Source organism: Garra rufa, chromosome 10 (assembly GCF_049309525.1).
Source record: "Garra rufa chromosome 10, GarRuf1.0, whole genome shotgun sequence".
NCBI classification, from domain to species: domain Eukaryota; kingdom Metazoa; phylum Chordata; class Actinopteri; order Cypriniformes; family Cyprinidae; genus Garra; species Garra rufa.
Genome location: NC_133370.1, coordinates 3,735,044 through 3,758,096, shown reverse-complemented (window position 1 = coordinate 3,758,096; position 23,053 = coordinate 3,735,044). Strand labels below are relative to the sequence as shown.

General features: G+C 27.3%; 3 protein-coding genes across 3 annotated transcripts in view; 1 reads left to right on the top strand and 2 right to left on the bottom strand.

Annotated features, from left to right (window-relative positions):
* The first annotated feature begins 1,150 nt into the window (after nt 1–1,150).
* Nucleotides 1,151–5,825, top strand: LOC141343814 (homer protein homolog 1-like). The gene is made up of 5 exons (XM_073848472.1): nt 1,151–1,205; nt 1,385–1,416; nt 2,162–2,269; nt 2,455–2,535; nt 5,402–5,825. The coding sequence occupies exons 1-5, from the start codon at nt 1,151–1,153 to the stop codon at nt 5,585–5,587; spliced, it is 462 nt and encodes a 153-aa protein (XP_073704573.1). The 3' UTR covers nt 5,588–5,825.
* An 8,846-nt stretch (nt 5,826–14,671) lies between these two features.
* On the bottom strand, nt 14,672–18,643 carry LOC141344020 (ubiquitin-ribosomal protein eL40 fusion protein). The gene is made up of 5 exons (XM_073848737.1): nt 18,600–18,643; nt 17,123–17,232; nt 15,146–15,232; nt 14,945–15,047; nt 14,672–14,833 (listed from the first exon to the last, which is right to left on the bottom strand). Exons 2-5 carry the CDS (start codon nt 17,223–17,225, stop codon nt 14,740–14,742), a joined length of 387 nt encoding a protein of 128 aa, XP_073704838.1. The 5' UTR covers nt 17,226–17,232; nt 18,600–18,643; the 3' UTR covers nt 14,672–14,739.
* Nucleotides 18,644–20,215: 1,572 nt separating this feature from the next.
* The window catches only part of LOC141344119 (ceramide synthase 2-like), a 26,617-nt gene continuing 23,779 nt past the window's right edge, over nt 20,216–23,053 (bottom strand). Inside the window, exons 10-11 of the mRNA XM_073848872.1 lie at nt 22,728–22,905; nt 20,216–20,826 (exon numbers count right to left, since the gene is read on the bottom strand). Coding sequence (XP_073704973.1) covers nt 20,617–20,826; nt 22,728–22,905 — 388 coding nt within the window. The 3' untranslated portion in view covers nt 20,216–20,616. The remainder of the gene's footprint in view (nt 20,827–22,727; nt 22,906–23,053) is intronic.

Below are 23,053 nucleotides of genomic sequence, written 5' to 3'. Positions count from 1 at the left end.
GGGCGCCCTCGGCGACGAGCAGGTGGAGGCGGGGCCACCGACGGCGGGATGGAAGCTTCGCGGTGGGGCAGGATATGTTTGATGGCCTCCATCTGCTTCTGGACTGCTGAGAACTGCTGGGCGAAGTCCTCGACAGTGTCGCCGAATAGGCCGCTCTGGGAGATGGGAGCGTCGAGAAAGCGAGCTTTGTCGGAGTCTGCCATCAACGCCATAGGTGTCGCTCCTGGACCACTGCCGTGGACATCACCTGACCAAGAGACCACACCGTGACCTTTGTCGCCCGTAGAGCGAAGTCGGTGGCGGCGCGGAGTTCCTGCATCACGTCTTGGTCAGGACCACCCTCGTGCAGCTGTTTTAAGGCCTGGGCCTGAAAGACCTGTAAAATGGCCATAGCATAAATGATAAGTGATAAATGCGGCCCGCAGGCAGGACAGGAGATGTGGTTGGTCCCGCCAGGTGGCAGCGCCACGCGGGCAAAGGTGGACCGCAACAGCGCGCTCGACCTGGGGGACCGATACATATCCCCGGGCTGCCCCGCCATCGAGGTTGGCGAGGGGAGAGGAGCTGGGGCGCGGGCGAGATGAAAAAGGCGCCCGCCATGTTTTAACCAGCTCCTCGTGCACCTCCGGGAAGAATGGAAACGGGGGGAGCGCGGCAGAGCCGCGGAAGCCCTTCCCAGGAACCAGTCATCCAGCCTAGAAGGATCAGCCGAAGGCACTTGGGGTACCTCCAGACTGATCCCCCTGGTGACTCGGAGGAGCATAGCCGAGAGTTCGGCGTCCACCTCAGACGGAACAGCGACCACGGGGGGGCGCTGGCCGGCCGAGATGTCCGCTTCACCCCCAGACTCTCCCTCTGATGCTGCAACAGACATCTCCTCCTCTGCTGGAGCGCCAAAGGAGACGCTCAGCCCGGCTGGCGGGGAAATGTACTGCTCTGAAAGCTCCACGGGACTGCGCAGAGGTACAGAAGGTCGCAGGGCTGGGGTTGCCGGCGGCATGTTCTGTACAGTGACCCGTAGGTCCCCCTCGTGTCTTGCCACGGCGGCCGAAAAGCATTGACGGCTTAACGACCTGCTGCGGGATGTCGAGGGGAGCCGTCTTGCAAAAGAATGGCGGTACTTCAGCGAAGCCATGGTCATGCGTTCGCAATGAACGTACGTACCATCCGTGAACGCTGCCTCAGCATGCTCTCGGCCCAGACATGTAAGGCTCACTCGCTGGAGAGCAGGAGGCTTTTCTGGCCGTGAAAACGGCCGCCCGCAGGATCCCACTGGCGGCTGCCAAAACACTCTTTTAGAAAGCTCTTTTAGATGGCAGCACACCAGCGGGGAAGAGCAGCAGGAACGTTGCAATTTTGATTTTTTTTTTTGTTTATGTTGTAGGCTCGGGCAGAGAGAACGGCTCTGAAGCAAAAGTCTGAATAACTGGCTGCATGCCGCCATCTTATATACCCGTATGTAGGGAACGTGGCTTGGCATGCAAACGCCACCTGCCAGTTTTCATTGGCCTTTTGAATAAGGCTCAGAGATGATTGGACTCTCAAGCGAGTTCCCATATGTAACGTCGTAGTGAAACGACTGAAGGGGAACTGTTATTTAAGTGTAATTCAATTTAATCCAATTTCAAAAATAAAATATATTTAACCTTTTTTATCATTTTTTTATTTATTTTTTATTAAAGTGTTTAATAAGAATTGAATTATTAATTTAATTATTACTAATGTAATTAAAAATAATAATAATTTAGCTTAAAAATGCATTTCTAGAACATCTTCACCATGAATGAATATTATATAGAGGGCAAATATATTTTTGTAAAAATTACATTTTATTTATTTCTTCTTATTATTATTATTATTTAAAAATACATTTCTGTAACATCTCATTCAAACTGTAATGTAAGTTACAAAAAATCGAATCATAAAAAATCGAATAAATCTTTACAAACACATTCAAATATTAGATAAAATTGAATAATCATTTTGGAATTTGTCATGAGGAGCCTCAAGATAGCAGTTCATGATAATATTAATGAAGTCAGTTGGGCTTTAAGGACTTTTTATGTGCTTTTGCACATGCCACGTGTATCTGAGCACACTGTGTTTATTGCACACATCATGCATGTTAATGATGGCTCTGACAGATGATTTTTGTTTGTAGGTGGCGGATCTGGAGGCTCACGGCGGTCAGGGACCCAGCGACATGCTGAAAGATGAGCTCACTCAATCCCTGGAGGAGCTGGAGAACCTGCTGAAGGCGAAAGACGAGGTGAGAGCCAATATATACATATACATACGTCTGTCTGTCTGTCTGACAAAGGGAGAGTCCGGTGACCTACAGATGCACTTTACTGAAAGTCACTAGTCCAGTTGCTGCAAACATCTCCTCAAACTCCTGCAAATCCTCACTGTATTATATATTTCTGCACATTATTGGATCTCTGTGTGTTTCAGGAGATCCGTATTCTCCAGAGTAAGAAGTCCAACTTCCATGAGCTGGAGCAGGACAGAGAAGAAGCCATTCACAGACTACAGGTGCATGCTTTACATTAATAAAACATGTCAATAAAACAAAACAAAGACACATTTTGTAAATATTACTAGTTAAGCATTGTCAGGTATTACTAGTTTAATTTAATGCATCACAGAAATGTTATAAATGTAATTACTCGGGGAATCAAAACTTTATTACATAAAATTATTTGACATTATTATTTATTTTTAATTATATTTTACATTAATAAATAAGAATAATAAATATTATTATTATTATTTTTATTTGTATATATAATGGAAAGGTTTTATTAAATTTTAATAATAATTGTGCATCACAATCCTTTCTCAAATGATTTTGGATTGAAAAAATGAGAGTTTAAAAAATGCAAGTTATTTACACAAGATTCACAATATTACATATTATTGTAATTATAAATATTATATAATTAAAGTAATGATTTAATACGATTTCGATTAAAATTGTACAAATGATTGTATTTTAACAATATTAATTTAGCTTAAAAATGTTATAGTTTAAACATTGAAATTTTTTTACATTTACATTAATTTTGTTTACATTCTTATTTATTCATTTTTAAATTATATTTTTAATATTAATAAATTATAATAATAATTATTATTTGATATAATATAATATTATATATTTTAATATATAATATTGTATTTGATTATAATAATAATTTAGCTTAAAAATTGTCACATCTCTGAAACACTCAACTGAAGCATAAATTGGCTGTTTTTAACACTTCAAAAGTAGTGTTTAAAATTAGAAAATTGAAAATGTTAAAAATAAATAATAGCATTTAAAAAATGCACTTTTTTGCATTTGCAATAAATTATTATTTTTAAGCCAAATTAAAAAATTATTTGAACTATATAATACTATTTATAATTAATAATTTAAAATAATAATTGAAATAGATGTAAAAATAAAGTAAAATAAAACTTGAGCTGAAGTTAAATGTTACAGAAATATGTGGCAGTTAAAATATTATTTGAACTGTATAATATGTATAATTAAATAATAACTGAAAATATTAATTGAAATAGCTGTAAAAAAATTTATAAAAAATTGAGCTCAAGTTGAATGTTACAGAAATGTGATATTTAAGCCAAATTAAAATAATATTATTAAAATAAATAATTAAAATGATATTTATAATTAAATAATATTTTAAAATAATAATTGAAATAGATGTAAAAAATAAAGTAAAATAAAACTTGCTCTGAAGTTAAATGTTACAGAAATATGTGGTAGTTAAAATATTATTTGAACTGTATAATATGTATAATTAACTAATAATTGAAAATATTCATTGAAATAGCTGTAAAAAAATAAAATAAAAAATTGAGCTCAAGGTGAATGTTACAGAAATATGTGATTTTTTAAGTCAAGTTAAAATAGTATTATTAAAATATTTTTTATTTTAACTATAAAATAATGTTTATAATTAAATAATAATTTAAAATGATAGTTGAAATAGATGTAAAAATAAAATAACAGTAAAATGGAGCTGAAGTTGAATGTTACAGAAATATGTGGCAATTTTTAAGCCAAGTTAAAATAATATGATTAAAATATTATTTTAACTATATAATAATATATGGAAATTACATAATCATTTAAAATTATAACTGAAATATATGTAAAAATAAAGTAAAATAAAAATTATTTCAACTATATAATAATATTTATAATCAAATCATTTAAAATGATAATTGAAATAGATGTAAAAATAAAATACAAAATTGAGCTGAAGTTGAATGTTACAGAAATATGTGACCATTTTTAAGCCAAATTAAAATATTAAAATGTATTATTTTAACTATAGAATAATATTTATAATTAAATAATAATTTAAAATAATAATTCAAATAGATGTGAAAATAAAATAAAATAAAAACTGATCTGAAGTTGAATGTTACAGAAATATGTGACCACTTTTAAGCCAAATTAAAATATTATTTTAACTATAAATTAATATTTATAATTGAATAATAATTAAAATAGATGTGAAAATAAAATTAAATTACAAAAAATGGAGCTGATGTTGAATGTTACAGAAATATGTGACCATTTTTAAGCCAAATTAAAATATTAAAATGTATTATTTTAACTATAGAATAATATTTATACTTAAATAATAATTTAAAATAATAATTCAAATAGATGTGAAAATAAAATAAGATAAAAACAGATCTGAAGTTGAATGTTACAGAAATGTGACCACTTTTAAGCAAAATTAAAACTATAGATTAATATTTATAATTGAATAATAATTAAAATAGATGTGAAAATAAAATAAAATTACAAAAAAATGGAGCTGAAGTTGAACGTTACAAAAATATATGACAATTTTAAGCCAAATTATCTAGTATATTTAGAATTTAATAATAATTTAAAATGATAATTGACATAGATGTATAAAATAAAAATGGAAAAAGTGGTCTATCTCTATGCAATGCTTTTAACCAAATTTTTAAAATGATCTTAAAAACACCAACTCAAGTGTGAATAGCTGCTATGTAAAAGTCAAAATACATTTTTACAAACACTTTAAAATAGTAGATTAGAACAGCGTTGATTGTGTATTTTCTGCATTTACATGAAATTAATCTTAAGGTAAATTATTGTTAATTATTAATAAGTGTTAACACATTTCTAGAAGTCAAGTACATTTTCTGAACACTTTACAGGTTAAGGTTAAAGTTTGATTTTAATGTGATATTTTTTCTTCACGCAGTACCGTCAGTATGTGACTGCTTTGTATTCTGGACAACGAGAGCATGTGTGTTTGATTTGAAGACATTTTCTAACTATTTCTACTGGGCTTAATTACTGACCACACACTTCATGTGATTTGCCTGTGAATGTGTTTTTCAGGAGCTGGAGATGCGTAACGTGGATCTGGAGCGCCGCGTGCAGAACGCCGAGCAGAACCTGGCGTCGGCGCTGGAGGATCGCGAACGGGCCGAGAACGAGGTGCAGAGAGTCATTCAGATCCTCGACGTCAAGATCTTCGACCTCAACGACCTCCGGCAGAGTCTGGTCAAGCTGATCAGTAAATAATGTCAGTCTGCTCGCTCTCCCTGCTTTCTTTTCTTTCAACTTCAAGTTGCACTGAAAAGCTGTTTCTGTTCCAGTCTAGCAATAACTTCAGTGACCAGGATGTTACGCCGGTAGATCATGAACCGCACTGTTACGGTACAGTAAACGCACGAGGGGATGTTTATTTTTGATACGCTCTTTGTCAGAAACACTAGTGCTGTGGGACGTCTTTTTCAGGATCATAAGAATTATTATTTTTATTTTATTTTATTTTAATCATGCTGAGTGAACAATAGGGCTGGAAAAAATCGATTCACAAATGCATCACAATCTTTTCTCAAATAATTCTGAAGTGATTTACAAAAAATATATATAATAAATATATATATATATATATATATGTGTGACCCTGGACCACAAAACCAGTCTTAAGTAGCACGGGTATATTTGTAGCATTAGCCAAAAATACATTGTATGGGTCAAAATTATCGATTTTTGTTTATTGCCAAAAATCATTAGCATATTAAGTAAAGATCACGTTCCATGAAGATATTTTGTAAATTTTTCTACAATAAATATATAAAAACTTTATTTTTGATTAGTCATATGCATTGTTAAGAACTTCATTTGGACAACTTTTAAGGCGATTTTCTCAATATTTAGATTTTTTTTGCACCCTCAGATTCCAGGTTTTCAAATAGTTGTATCTCAGACAAACATTGTCCTATTCTAACAAACAATATATCAATGGAAAGCTTATTTACTCAGCTTTCAGATGACATAAGAATCTCAATTTCGACAAATTTATACTTATGACTGGTTTTGTGGTCCAGGGTCACATATATATATAATTGAAATTTTATTTTAAAGTATGAGTTCAGTGCAAAACGGTATTTACACAAGATTCACGACTGTGTAGAGATTTATTTTTATTTTTTACATCTACGTTTAATTTTTTTTAAATTACTATTTTAATTTAATGCCATTTTAATAATAATTCAGCTTAAAAATTCACACATTTTTGTAACATTCAGATTTAGCATGTATGGCTGTAACAAAAGTCAATTAAATTTTTTACGAACCTTTAAAATATTTGGTTAAAAACATTTTCATAGAGAGAAACCACTTTTTTCATTTTTATTTTATTTTATTTTATTTTTTACATTTTAAATTATTTAATTGTTATTGTTTTAACTATAGAAAAATATGTATAATTAAATAATAATTTAAAATTAAAATATTATTATTTTATCTATAGAATAATATTTATATTTGAATAGTATTATTTTAATTTGGCTTAAAAATTGTCATGTTTCTGTAACAATCAACTTCAGCTTGATTTTTATTTTGTTATTTTATTTTATTTTTACATTTATTTTTAATTATTATTTAATTTTTAATATAATTTTAGTTGAATAATAATATTTTGTATTTTAATTTGGCTTTAAAATGTTGACATATTTCTGTAACATTCAACTTCAGCTCCATTTTTATTTTATTTTATTTCAATTATTATTTTAAATTATTATTATTATTATTATTATTATTATTATTATTACTTTCTTTTTACTATGCTAAGTGAACAATAGGGCTGGATAAAAATCGATTCACGAATGCATCACAATTCTTTCTCAAATAATTCTGAAGTAATTTACAAAAATATATTTATAATTGAAATTTTCATTTAAAGTATTAGTCTAGTGCAATATGTTATTTACACTAGTGTAGAGTTTTTTTTGTTTACATCTACATTAAATTATTTTTTAATTATTATTTTAATTTAATGCCATTTTAATAATAATTCATCTTAGAAATTCACACATTTCTGTAAAGTTCAGATTTGGCATGAATGGCTGTAACAAAAGTAAATTAATTTTTTTATGAACCTTTAAAATATTTGGTTAAAAACATTTGCATAAAGAGAAACCACTTTTTTCATTTTTATTTTATTTAATTTTTTTACATTTGTCAATTATAATTTTAAATTATTATATTGTTATTGTTTTAACTATAGAAACATATGTATAATTAAATAATAATTTAAAATTAAAATATTATTATTTTATCTATAGAATAATATTTATATTTGAATAGTGTTATTTTAATTTGGCTTAAAAATTGTCATGTTTCTGTAACAATCAACTTCAGCTCGATTTTTATTTTGTTATTTTATTTTATTTTTACATTTATTTTTAATTATTATTTAATTTTAAATAGTATTTATAGTTAAATAATAATATTTTATTATTTTAATTTGGCTTTAAAATGTTCACATATTTCTGTAACATTCAACTTCAGCTCCATTTTTATTTTATTTTATTTCAATTATTATTTTAAATTATTATTATTATTATAATTATTATTTTCTTTTTACCATGCTAAGTGAACAATAGGGCTGGATAAAAATTGATTCACAAATGCATCACAATTCTTTCTCAAATAATTCTGAAGTAATTTACAAAAATATATATATAATTGAAATTTGAATTTAAAGTATTAGTCTAGTGCAATATGTTATTTACACGAGTTTCACAACTGTGTAGAGATTTTTTTTTTTTTTACATCTACATTTAATTTTTTTTAAATTATTATTTTAATTTAATGCCATTTTAATAATAATTCATCTTAGAAATTCACACATTTCTGTAAAGTTCAGATTTGGCATGAATGGCTGTAACAAAAGTAAATTAAATTTTTTATGACCTTTTAAAGGATTTGGTTAAAAACATTGCATAGAGAGATTTTTATTTCATTTTATTTTATTTTTTATTTTGTTTTTATTTTTGCATCCATCAATTATAATTTTAAATTATTATTAAATTATTATTATTTTAGCTATAGAATAATATGTATAATTAAATAATAATTTGAAATTTAATTGAAATAGATGTAAAAATAAAGTAAAATAAAAATTGATCTAAAGTTGAATATTACAAAAATATGTGAATTTTTTTCAAGCCAAATTACAATACTACTATTAATATATTATTTTAACTATAGTATAATATTTATATTTTAATAGTGTTATTTTAATTTGGCTTACAAATTGTCACATATTTCTGTAACATTCAACTTCTGCTCCATTTTTATTTTATTTTAACATCTGTTTCAAGTTTATTCAAGTTCATTATTATTTGATTTTAAATATTATTATATAGTATAATATTATTTTAACGTAAAAATTGTTACATATTTCTGTAACATTCAACTTCAGCTCCATTTGTTATTTATTTGATTTTTTAACATCTATTTCAATTATTATTTTAAATTATTTAATTATAATTATTATTATATAGTTAAAATAATAATATTTTAATTTAGCTTAAATTAAAACATAAAAAACAAAAAAAAATTTAACTAATGTCAGTCGAATTAATTTATGAACACTGATTTTTTTTCTTTATTGCATTTTTCATCTACATTTTGATTTTATTAATTATAAATAATATTTTAATAGTATTTTAATTTGTTAATACTTGTCACATATTTCTGTAACTTTCAACGTCAGCTCTTTATTTTATTTTATTTTTTACATCAATTTCAATTATTATTTTAAATTATTATTTAATTATAAATATTATTATATAGCTAAAAGAATAACATTTTAATGATATTATTTTGATTTGACTTAAAAAATTATCACATTTCCGTAACATTCAACTTCAGCTTCAACTTTATTTACTTTTTATTATTATTTAAAATTATTATTTAATTATAAATATTCTTATATAGTTAATATTATTTTAATTTGGCTTAAAATAATCACATTTCTGTAACATTCAGCTTCAGCTCCATTTTTATTTTTTATTTTATTTGTTTACATTTTTTTATTATTATTTAAAATTATTATTTAATTCTAAATATTATTTGTAGTTAAAATAATAATATTTTAATTTGGCTTAAAAATTGTCACAATTCTGTAGCATTCAACTTCAGCTCCATTTTTATTTTATTTATTTATTTTTTCTTATTTAATTGTCATATTTCTGTAACATTTAACTTCAGCATGAAGGGCTGTTAGATCATAGTCAATTAATTTTATTACTTTTTTGCATTTTTTCATCTATATTTATTTTAAATTATTTTAATTATAAATGTTATGTAGTTATAATAACAAATTAATATTTTAATAATTTAAAAATAAATTATTTATTAAAAAAACCAAATAATTTAATAACTCACACAGTTCTGTAACATTAAACTTGAACATAAATAGCTGTTATGTAAAAATTAAATCAATTTTTACAAACACTTTAAAACATTAGGTTAAAAAAATGAATCAGTTTGGAAATGAATCAAAATCTAATTGAATCATAAGTATTTAAGAAATATTATGTGTGATTTAGTTCGAAACCAAAACAAATTTGTAGCAAAGACCTTTGGCTCAAACGCCAAACTTTTGGGAGAGAAAATGATGTTTACCGTTTCGATAGTCATGAATGAGCTTTTGTGCTGAATCTGAGCTGGACGTGAGTGGAAACCAAAGACCAGCTTGAATGTGGCGCCAAACGCCTCTCTGTGTTAGATTTAGACGACTGCACTGATATACAGCATTAAATAGTAGCTGCACTGGCAGAAATATACGAGTAGGTAGAAATAAACAATTCTGTTATTATAGAACTTTAAGATCCCTTGAAGTCACGAGGGAATTTATACTTTAGGAATAGCTGTAGTTCTTCTTTGAGGAATGGATTCATGAATGTGCTTGAATGCATTTAGTCTAGTTGCTTTGTGCAGCTCTAAGGCTTCAGACTTTAATTTGATTAAAGGAAGAGTTTGACCAAAATGAAGATTTGCTGAAAATGTGCTCACCCTTCAGGACATCCAAGATGTAGATGAGTTTGTTTCTTCATCAGATTTGGAGAAATGTAGCATTGCATCACTTGCTCACCGATGGATCCGCTGGAGTGAATGGGTGCCGTCAGAATGAGAGTCCAAACAGCTAAAAAAAAAAAAAATCAAAACTATACTTTTTTTTTTTTTTTTGCTATTTTTTTGCCGAAATAAAAAATATTTTTTGTATGTACATTACAATTGTTATTTTACATTATTTTAATTTTTAATAATTTAGTATTATTCTATGTTAAAATGGTTTTATTTATTTATTTATTCATTTGGTGTTTTTTTGTGGCCAATTCATAATTTTAAGATTCTTTCTATGACAAAAAAAGAATTATATATATATATATATATAATTTTTTTTGCGCTGGAAAACAGTATTTATTTAGTGGCTTTTTTGTAGACAATTCATAATTTTAAGATTTTTTTCTATGACAAAAAAAGAATTATATATATATATATATCTTTTTTTCTGGAAAACATTAATTATTTAATGGCTTTTTTGTAGACAATTCATAATTTTAAGATTTTTTTTAAATTGTCCACAGAAAATCCACTAAATAATGTTTTCCAGAAAAAAAAAAGAATATATATATATATATAAATTTTTTTTCTGGAAAACATTATTTAGTGGATTTTCTGTGGACAATTCATAGTTTTAAGATTTTTTTCTTTTCAAAAAGAAGATTAATATAGGTTAAAACATCTTGATGGTTTTGTTTCAGCTTTTGTCTTCTGAAGATGTTAACGGATGGACTGTGTTGTGGATTATTGTGATGTTTTTATCAGCTGTTTGGACTCTCATTCTGACGGCACCCATTCACATCCATTGTTGAGCAAGTGATGCAATGCTACCTTTCTCCTAATCTGATAAAGAAACAAACTCATCTACATCTCGGATGACCTTAAAGTGAGTTTTAAGCTAATGTTGATTATTAGTTGAACTATTTCTTTAAGTCATAGGCTGTAACGGTTGCACTGTTGTGTTTTGGTTGTTGCATTATTACGGTATCTTTATTATAGCACAAGAAAGCCGCTCGCGTGGCTTCGGACTGCAGTATTTTAAGTGCCAACGGCCTGTTTTTATCTGTTCTCTCAATCCGCAGGGTTCGGCACGAACAGCACAAGCCACGTTTGTATTTGTGTGCTTTATAAATATATAGGGTCAAATAAACAGGTGTTTACTTTTATATTTCTTCTTCTTCTTCTTCATGCAGTACTTGAGTATGTGTACTGCTTTGTATAATCAACGAGAGCATGTGTGATATGATTTGAAGCTTTAACTCTTTTCAAGGACTCAAAACTGTTTGTCATAAGGTGCCATCATCATTTCTGCTTTTAAGTGCTCAGATGTCTTTGACGTGAGAGCCTTATTTTTTTTCCACATGCATCTGAGTTTTCTCCTGCAGCTCTTGATCGCCTGATTATACGATGATGACAGTATTTCATTCTACACTATTAAGAGTAATACTGTGCCGACCGGCTAACGCAATCAGCTGGAAACTCCGGAGCAAAGTCTCACAATATATCATCTTCTCTGAATTTAAAGGAAACCTGCTGAATAAATTTGTTTTACATTGAATTAGCTGTGTGGTTTATTGCATTTACTGTACATGTGCTCAAAACATGCTGGAAAAGTAATACTGAAAGCAATGGTTTTAAATTAGACTGATTTAAAGTTGCATAACTTTAAGTATTATATTTCTTGAATTATCGTCCATGCAAATGCATGTTCACAAATACAGAATGCAAGGTTCAAAACGTGATTTTTTTTGTACTTTTTCTATGCATTCATAAATAAATGCTGGCAAAATTAATGCGTAAATTTTTTTAGGGCATTTTCTAAAATGCTTTGTTGTTTTTTTTTTTTTTTAACCAACAGTTTACATTTACTAAAATTCTTTGTTCAAACTATTTTTTTGCCAACACAGTTTACGTTTACTAAAATTCTTTGTTCAAACTATTTTTTTGCCAACACAGTTTACGTTTACTAAAATTCTTTGTTCAAACTATTTTTTTGCCAACACAGTTTACGTTTGCTAAAATGCTTTGAAAACTTTTTTGCAAACGGTTTTCATTTACTAAAATGTTCAGAAAACTTTTATTGCAACAGTTTAATTTACTAAAGTGCTATGTTGAAAACATATTTTTTTGCAAACAGTTTACATTTACTGAAACGCTTTGTTGAAACATTATTTTTTTTTACATAGTTTACATTTACTAAAATGCTTTGTTGGAAGCTTTTTTACAAATATAGTCTACATTTATTAAAATGCTTTGAAAACTTTTTTGCAAAGTTTACATTTGCTAAAATGTTTTGAATTAGTTTTTTTTGCAAACGTAGGTTACATTTACTAAAATGCTTTGAAAACACTTTATTTTCAAACAGTTTACATTTACTAAAATGCTTTGAAAACTTTTTTTTTTACATAGTTTACATTTACTAAAATTCTTTGTTGAAAACATTTTATTTTTTGCAAAAATAGAGTACATTTACTAAAATGCTTTGAAAACTTACAAACTATTTACATTTACCAAAATGCTTTGAATTTTTTTTGCAAACGTAGTTTACATTTACTAAAATGCTTTGTTGAAAACTTTTTTGCAAACAATTTACTAAAACGCAATGTTGAAAACTTTGTTCTTTGCTAATTTTACATTTACTAAAATTCTTTGTTGAAAACTTTTTTTTGCAAACAGTTTACATTTACTGAAATGCTTTGTTGAAAACTATTTTTTGCATCATAGATTTCGTTTACTAAAATTCTTTGTTGAAACGTTTTTTGCAAACATAGTTTACATTTACCAAAATGGTTTGAAAACACTTTTTTTGCAAATATAGTTTACATTTACTAAAATGGTTTAAACATTTTGGCAAAGTTTACATTTACTAAAATGCTTTGTTGAAAACTTTTTTTGCAAACAGTTTATATTTACTAAAATTCTATGTTGAAACATTTTTTGCAAACATAGTTTACATTTACCAAAATGGTTTGAAAACACTTTTTTTGCAAATATAGTTTACATTTACTAAAATGGTTTAAACTTAGTTTGCAAAAAAATTAAAAGCATTTTAGTAAATGTAAACTTTGCCAAAAAGTTTAAACCATTTTAGTAAATGTAAACTATATTTGCAAAAAAGTGTTTTCAAACCATTTTGGTAAATGTAAACTTTGCAAAAAAATTAAAAGCATTTTAGTAAATGTAAACTATATTTGCAAAAAAAGTGTTTTCAAACCATTTTAGTAAATGTAAACTATATTTGCAAAAAAAGTGTTTTCAAACCATTTTGGTAAATGTAAACTTTGCAAAAAAATTAAAAGCATTTTAGTAAATGTAAAGTTTACATTTACTAAAAATTTTTGAAATTTTTTTTTTTTTGCAAACATAATTTATATTTATTAAAATGCTTTGAAAACACTTTTTTTTTGCAAACAGTTTACATTTACTAAAATGGTTTAAACTTTTTGGCAAAGTTTACATTTACTAAAACGCTTTGTTAAAAACACTTTTTGGAAACAGTTCAAAGCATTTTAGTAAATGTAAACTGCCAAAAACGTAAGTGCATTTTAGTAAATGTAAACTAAGTTTGCAAAAAAAAAAAAATGTAAAAGTTTTCAACAAAGCATTTTACTAAATGTAAAGTATTTGCAAAAAAAAATAATGTTAATATAAAATGCAAAGAAGATTCAATGCATTAGTAAATAGAGAACTCATTTTAGTAAATGTAAACTGTTTGCAAAATGCTTTGTTGAAAACATTTTTTTGCGAAACAGTTTACATTTACTGAAATGTTTCGAACTTTTTTTGCCAACATAATTTACATTTACTAAAATGCTTTTAATTTTTTCGAGTTCACATTTACTAAAATTCACTGTTGAAAACTTTTTTCCTAAATACTGACATTAAGTATTATTCTAAATTTACATTTATACCATATACATTTTTTTTAATCAAAATTATTAATACTTAGATTTGATATCTTTGTGCAATATTTAGTCACATCAGGCCTAGAATATAAGTTTACAGCCTCTGCAAAGAAGCATTTCACCATGTTTTGTTTGTTTTAAATGTACAAAATGTAATGTTTTTCAAAACCTTTTAACAAAAAACTCAGTTTACAAAACCAAACCAGTGATTACATAGAAATCCACTGGATCCATTTAAAAATGTCCTTAGAGAAATATAAAAACAAAAGTTAGAAAATCAATGTGCATCTCTACGGTGCAGGAGATAAAGGTAAAAAACATGAAAGTGCAATACAAGTGTTTTTAGCAACATTTTATTTGAAGAAAGAATCTCCTGCAGCTCCTGAAACACACAAATGCTCCAGTCTACTTCAGCTTCTTCTTGGGACGCAGGTTGTTGGTGTGTCCGCACTTCTTCTTGCGGCAGTTGACGGCACGCGGGTGCAGACGAGCGTAACACCTGACACCAGAACAGCACTTCATTATTATATTCTCAACACAATAACCATCATCAACGCATGAGCTACATGAGTTCATCACTAGATTTCAATAGCGAAGCGTGTGCTCTTACTTGCGGCAGATCATCTTCTCGCAGTTGTATTTCTGGGCCAGCTGTCTGAGAGACGGCTCGATGATGCCTCCTCTGAGACGCAGCACCAGGTGGAGGGTGGACTCTGAGAAAAAAAAAAACAAAGACAACATACAAGTAAACACAGGAGCTCTGAGCCACAGCAAATGGTGTGCACATGAAAGCGCTTTTGTCTTTACACACCTTTCTGAATGTTGTAGTCTGAAAGTGTGCGGCCGTCTTCCAACTGTTTGCCAGCGAAAATCAGACGCTGCTGATCAGGTGGAATGCCTGAAGAGAAAATAAAGACATGTTATGATCTAAAGAACAGAATTGAGAAAAAAAAAAAAAAAGTTTTAATGTTTATTAAAGAAGCCTCTTCTGCTCATCCAAAAAAAGCACAGCAAAAATATTTTTACTATTTAAAATAACAGTTTTCTATTTGAATACATTTTAAAATGTAATTTATTCCTGTGATCAAAGCTACATTTTCAGCATCATCATTCAGTCTTCAGCTTTTGTATCATTCAAAAGCTTGGAGTCAGTATCTTTTTTTATTTTATTTTTTTATTATAGAAATGACCTTTTATTTAGCTAGGATGCTTTAAATTGATCAAAAGTGACGATAAAGACATTAATAATGTTGCATTTCTATTTCAGATAAATGCTGTTCTTCTGAACTTCCTATTCATCAAAAAACATATGAGTAGAATTTTTCAGGTTTCTAAACATTTTCCAAGCAAATCTAAATATTAGAATGATATCTGAAAAACCATGTGACTGGAGTACAGCTAAAAATTCAGGTTTGAAATCACAGAAATAAATTACATTTTAAAATATATTCAAATTGAAAAGTTATTTTAAATAGTAAAAATATTTCAAACTTTTACTGTTTTTGCAGATTGGATTAAATAAGTAAATTATATATATATATATATTTTAGCAGAACTTAACTTAACTTTTATGAAGGTAAATATAACACTTCAAGCCCTTTATCAGACCAAGTGACATTTGAGATTATTCTTAGATCAAGATACTTAAGATAAATTACTTAAATTTTGTTTTCCGAGAGATTTATGAAAATTAAGTGAGCAAAAAAAAAAAAAAAAAAGCATCTCGATTTAAGGATGTTTAGATATTTTGTACTACAAAATAAAAATACATAATATATATTTTTGCATAAAAAAAAGAAATTAAATATTAAATAACACATCAGACCAAGTGACATTTTCGAGATTCTTAGATTGAGATACTTGAGAAGCAAAATTAAATGAAAATAAAGTTAGCAAAAAAAACAAAAAAAAAAAACTAGTAAAATCTACCAACAAGCTCAGGAAAAAAAGAATTTAATTTCTCATTGACAGATACTTATTTGTTTTGGGCATAAAATTAATTCCTCAGAAAACACAACTTCACATCTTCACTTTGCATCTCAAGTAAATGTATCTTGATGTAAGGACATTAAGATACTTTGTACTAAAATAAAAATACAGAACAAAATTTTGCATTCCAAAAAAAGACCTACATTATACATTACCAGCCAAAATTAAAGTCTCTTCTTGCTCACATTTATAACATAATTAACATCTTTATCATCCCTTTATCAATTTAAAGCATCCTTGCTAAGTAAGTATTAATTTCTATAAATTATTTTCCAAAAATTGAATGTTACAAAAGCTTATTATTTCCGATAAATGGTGATCTTTGGAGCTTGAAACCTGAAAATGTACTCAACCTTTTTAAAGAAGAATAAAAAAGAAAAAAAGTTTCTTAAACAAATCAGCATATTAGAATGATTTCTGAAGGATCATGTGACACTGAAGACAGCAGTAATGATGCTGAAAATTCAGCTTTGATCACAGGAATAAATTACATTTTAAAATATATTCAAATAAAAAGCAGCTATTTTAAATAGTAAAAATATTTCAAAAATGTACAGTTTTTGCTGTACTTTGGATCAAATAAATGCAGGATCGGTGAGCAGAAAAGGCTTCTTTTGACTGGTAGTGTATATATTATACTTTTTTTTTTTTTTTGCAAAATAAATTTAAGGCTTTCCACACCTGTAAGACATTTTTAAGCCCTTAATATTTGGAAGAGCGACTTAAAATGTCTCAAGTCCCACAGAAACCCTGTTTTTACAGCACATTCACAATGCCATCAGCTGAAGTTCATACATACCCTCCTTGTCCTGGATCTTGGCCTTCACATTCTCGATGGTGTCGCTGGGCTCGACCTCGAGGGTGATGGTCTTACCAGTCAAAGTTTTCACAAAGATCTGCATTTTGCCACTGTCACATGGAGAAAAGACATAATCAGTATCATTCACAGTCACTTACAGCATCAAACATGACTTAACTGATCAGCATCTGTCCAAAATAAGCAAAAACACAACAGTTTTGTATTATGTCCGTTCTGTAGAGACACATACCATGGTATACATTAAGGCAAGACACTGCAGGTGAAAAGGGTAAACAACTACTAATAGTTATGACTTTACTTACCCAGTTGATTACATTGATAATTGCAAACATTTTTTTGTATTAGAAGTTTTCTAAAATGTCTAAAATAGGCAAATGAGGCATTAGTTAATGAAATATGCACTAATTTGCATACATTTCTAGCACAAAAATCTAAAAGTCAGTTTCAAAATTCTTGTTTAATTTATGACATATTAGAGTCAAATGTGTTTACAGAGAAGATTTTGGATATCTCATATTGTCACTCCATAATTCAGAAAATACTTAAAACAGACAGATTTTCGGAGGAATAAAATGTTGTATAAAATCAAGCAAATAATATATGAATAAATCCCTCTGTAAAAACCTTAAGGATATAGACAGGAATAAAAAAAGTGAAGTTTGGTGTGTGTAAGTGCTACTGAAGTGGAGATTTATGGCTCAGTGTAGGAGAAAAAACTCATTTTGAGAAAACAGCCTTTAAAAATATGGATTGTAATTGAAATCTATTGACACAAATAGATAAAGTGCTATAAAATAAACACTAAACAGTGTCTTTTGGGTGTTTTCTTTTCTCTAGTCTGAAAAAAAGACTTCATTAAACACCAAAAAGCCTAAAATCTCAACTGTGTTTTTGCCTGCAGTGTCTCCCCTTAAAATAACCACTAACGTTAATTATAAATCAGCATTAGCTATAATAACGGTAAATCAAAGATTTTTGGCCATGTATCATGGTAGTAACTTAAAACATCATGGTAACACCATAGATCCTGTACTGAATGATATGTAAACGCCAATTAATAATCAGTTTCTGACTTTACAACACATTATAAATGAGTTTTATTCAACTCAAACACTGTCAGACACCCGTAATGTCACAATAATCCAACTAGCAAACTAACGTAAGCGATATCACGTAAAAACATGCATGTATTATAGGTTTGCGTCGTTTTATTTTATGTTTGGTGCAAATTCTGGCAGGAGTTTCTCTGACACACATGGCAGAAGCGGCCATGACACTCCATCGCCACACATTCATCTTCAAACCGAACAAACGAGTCTAAATCCGCCTTACAACCAGCTTTAATCGCATCATTCGTGAACATAAACATCTAAGGTAGACATTCAGACAAACATAAGAGAGAATAAAGAGAGAAAAAGTGTCAAATTTAGACATTTGTGCGGACGGTAATCCTCACCCTCGCAGTTGCTGCTGATCCGGGCGGAAAAAGAACGACGCGTTTCTCGTGCGTGAAGATCGTGTGTATATGAGAGTTAAAGCGGCTTTACCGCCGCCTGCAGGAGCGGAGCGGAACCGCAGCACGCCGCTGTGACGGAAGTGGTTTTTCATATAAACATTATGAACATTTTCACTGTATTTCTTTAATATGTGGGTGAATATTGAAGTAAAATTAAGTGTAGAATTAAAACAGGTGTGATTTTTCACAATAATTTAAAATGTAATAATTATATTAATAATACATTTTATATATGTAATATTAATAATAATAATATATAATAATTGTAATTATGATGTAAAAGAAAAGAAAATATAATCACTAATTATTATATTATTATATATTATATAAAACAATATTAATACATACACATATACATCATAATTAAAATATTTAATTACATATATATATATATATATATATATATATATATATATATTTAAGTATGACTATAAATATTTTTATTATATATTTTAAATATTTGTTTTAATTTATGAAATTTATGAATAAAAAATAAAAAATACAATTTAATATAAATAATATAAATTAATAATATTTAATACTGATCATATTTATTAAAATTAGAATTAAATGTAGAATTAAAATAATGTTTTGTACAAATTAATATTTATATTAATAAAACAAGTTTATTACTAATAGACTATATATATATATATATATATATATATATATATATATATATATATATATATATATATATGTGTGTATGTATATAATTACTGTATTATTATATATAAAAACATTATCAATACATGTAAAATATATACAATGTCATAAATACTAAATATTAATTTAATTATATATATTTTTTATTTGTAATATATCTTGGATATTCTTAAATATTTGCATGTATTTTTTAATTATACAAATAAAGAAATATGTAATTTGCCACAATTGACAAATTAATATTTATATTATATTTATTCATATTATAATTAATCATATTTATTACATTTTTAAAATTTATAAAAATGTCTTCTTACAATAACTTACAATTTAATATTTACATTAGTAATACATATTTATTAATATTATAGACTTATATATATATATATATATATATATATATATATATATATATATATATATATATATATATTATAAAACAATATTCATACATATACAATGTCATAAATATTAAATATTAATTTAAAAATGTAATAATATATCACTTTTAAAACAAATTTTACTATATTTTTTACACATCTTAAATATTTTTTTAAATATATGCATGCATTTGTTAATGATAAAATGTAAAAAAAAATATTTGCCACAATTTCATATTTATTTTAATAATAAAATAAATTAAAAATATTTAATAATGATATTACATTTTATTAAAAGTGGAATTAAACATGATGTGTGTTTTGTCAAAGTAACCTACAATTTTAAATATTACAAATTAATTTATTAATAGTAATAATATACAATTTGTATTTATATTATCAATATTTATTTAGATTATTTATATATACATACACACACACACTTAGTTTTAAAGGTAATGAAAAAGGAAAAAGACAAAGCCAAGATGTTTTACAATATATTCACAGATTCTACCAGAATACATTAAAACATACTCAACAGTGACATTCAAAATGAAACCTACAGATATATTTACAAACAAATCATTCATTTCAAACAGATCGCACTGCTTTCAGATCACAGTATTTTCTTCTTCATACAAGTGCGCAATAAATACAGTGTTTTTTCAGTTAAAAATCATTTATAGTCTATTTATTACAGACTGAACATTACTGTTATGGATTTGCATTGCTGATCTTTTGAGAATTAAATGTCTTTTGATCTCTATTCAGTTCAATTCTACTCTTTTAGTGCGACTAAATAAAGAGAAATTCATAAAGAACTGATTGATCTACCTCTCCCTCATAAATACTTAATCGTTGAGTTGGTTAGTGGTGTAAATAAGTGTGCTGTTTGTGTCTCGGCGGCGCTGCTATCTGGCTTTGGGCAGTCTTCTGTTGGCATCAGCTTTCTGATTCGTCAAGTTATTCAAGACACAGCTGGAGCTGAGCATCGCCAGCCTAGAGTCCAGAACCACCTTCCTCTTCCTCCAGGAAGAATGAACTTCCTCCTTCTCTTCCTCTTCCTCGTTCTCTTCCTCCTCTGGTTCACTTTCAACGTCGCTACGCTCGTCTTTGTCCAGCTGTTGAAGAGAAGGTGAGATTGGTTAAAGACTGGTTCATCTGCATTCACCAATATTTGACAGACAAATGATTTATCACAATGTGCAATGCTTTTAATAAAAGTTCATAAAATTATGAAAGAGAGAAAAGTTCCTTTGAGCATAAAACACAATGAAAAATATTTTTTTTGTGAACTAAAACTATTAAAAAATGTAGGTGATTGAAATATATAAAATAATATATTAACATTAAAAACTTAAATGTAAACAAAAATTAGAATTTTTTATTTGGCTATTAACTGAAATAAATATTTCGATGTACTGAAACTAAAGCTAAATAGACATATATAGGAAAAAAATGACAAAAGCAAAAATACTAAAAATTAAAAATAACTGAAAAAGTAAAACTAACTGAACTAAACCATTAAGTTATAAAATAATAAAAAATAAATTCAGTAAATAATCATATAATAAAAATAAATTAAAGCTAAAGATATTATATATATATATATATATATATATATATATATACATTAAATAAATATATATTATGTAACAAAATCTAATAAAAATTACAAAAACTTAAATAAAAGTAAAACTAACTGAAATAAACCATTTAAGTTATAAAAATAATAATAAAAAATCAATTCAGTAAATAATCATATAGTAAAACTAAATTAAAGCTAAAGATATTATTATATTTATATATATTTTTTTTATATATACATTAAATAATTATATATTACATAACAAAAACTAATAAAAAATGACAAAAACTTAAATAAAAATAAAAGTAAAACTAACTGAAATAAACCATTTAAGTTATAAAAAATACTAATAAAAATAACTTCAATTAAATAATAATATAATAAAAACAAATTATAGCTAAAAATAAATATATATACTAAAATCAAAATTGACAATATAAAATAACAGTAAAACTAACTGAAATTAATAATTGTATTTAAAAGTTATTTAATACACTTAACAAATAAATACAATTACACAAATAAATTAAAAAGTGGATTAAAAAAAATGACAAAAGCACAACAAAATTAAACCAAAAATGACTAAAACTAAAGATAAAATAAAAATAAAGTTATATATTATAATTGACAATATAAAAGTAAAACTAACTGAAATAAACAAGGTTAAGTTACTACACTTACTAAAACTAAGATGAAAAATAAATTACAGTTAAACAAGTAAATAAAAAGTGAATGTAAAAGTGACAATGACAACAAAATTGAAATTAAAACAAAAATAAAATAAATGAAAGCTAAATAGATAAAACAAATAATAAATAACAAAAACAAATAGAAATCACAAAATCACAAAATTAAATATAATACATAAAAAAGTAAAACTATATAATTGATCAATTAAAATTGAAAAAAATAAAAATGTATATACAATTTAATGCAAAATAAATTTAAAAGAAAAAATATATATAAATAACAAATAATACATAACAAAAACAAATAAAAATGACAAAAGCAAAAAATTACTAAAACTTAAATTAAAATAAAACTAATAAAATATGCAAATAAAAGTAAAACTATATAATTGAAAAATTTTAATTTAAAAATTAAAGCAGAAACAAAATTGAATTCAAGATAAATTAAATACGAATATGTGTGTGTATATATATATATATATATATATATATATATATATTTTTTTTTTTTTTTTCTTTTTTTTTTTTAATTACAACTAATTAAAAAAAGCACACAACAAAAGTACTAAAACATAAACCAATATTAAAATGAAAACTGAAAATGTAAAAATAAAAGCTCATTCATAATATCAATACCACTGTCATGCAATTCAGTTCAGAAATTTTTACATGACTTAAGAGTCTAAATAGTTTCTAGTGCATGCAGATATATTGGTATATTGGATGGATGGACGGATTGACTTACTTTCCCTAAGAAGAGAAACTTGTAGATCATTCTGAGGATGAGATAAGCCCAGTAAATGTGCAGCGCCTGCAGCACCAGCAGCAGCGCATTAAAGAAATAATATCCCATAAAGGGCTCAAACACTTCCATAGACAAAACCAGAGTGGTGTAGATGATCCTACAGAAGAGAAAACACACATGCACTGCTCAAACACTGAGAAATACAATGCAGAACAGCAGCTTACTTCTATTACAGCCACTGGATGAACAACTAGATAAAGTGGCATTATAGTGAAGTGTTTTATAATTGGAACTGAACACAATGTCATCTGATACTTCATGACTGA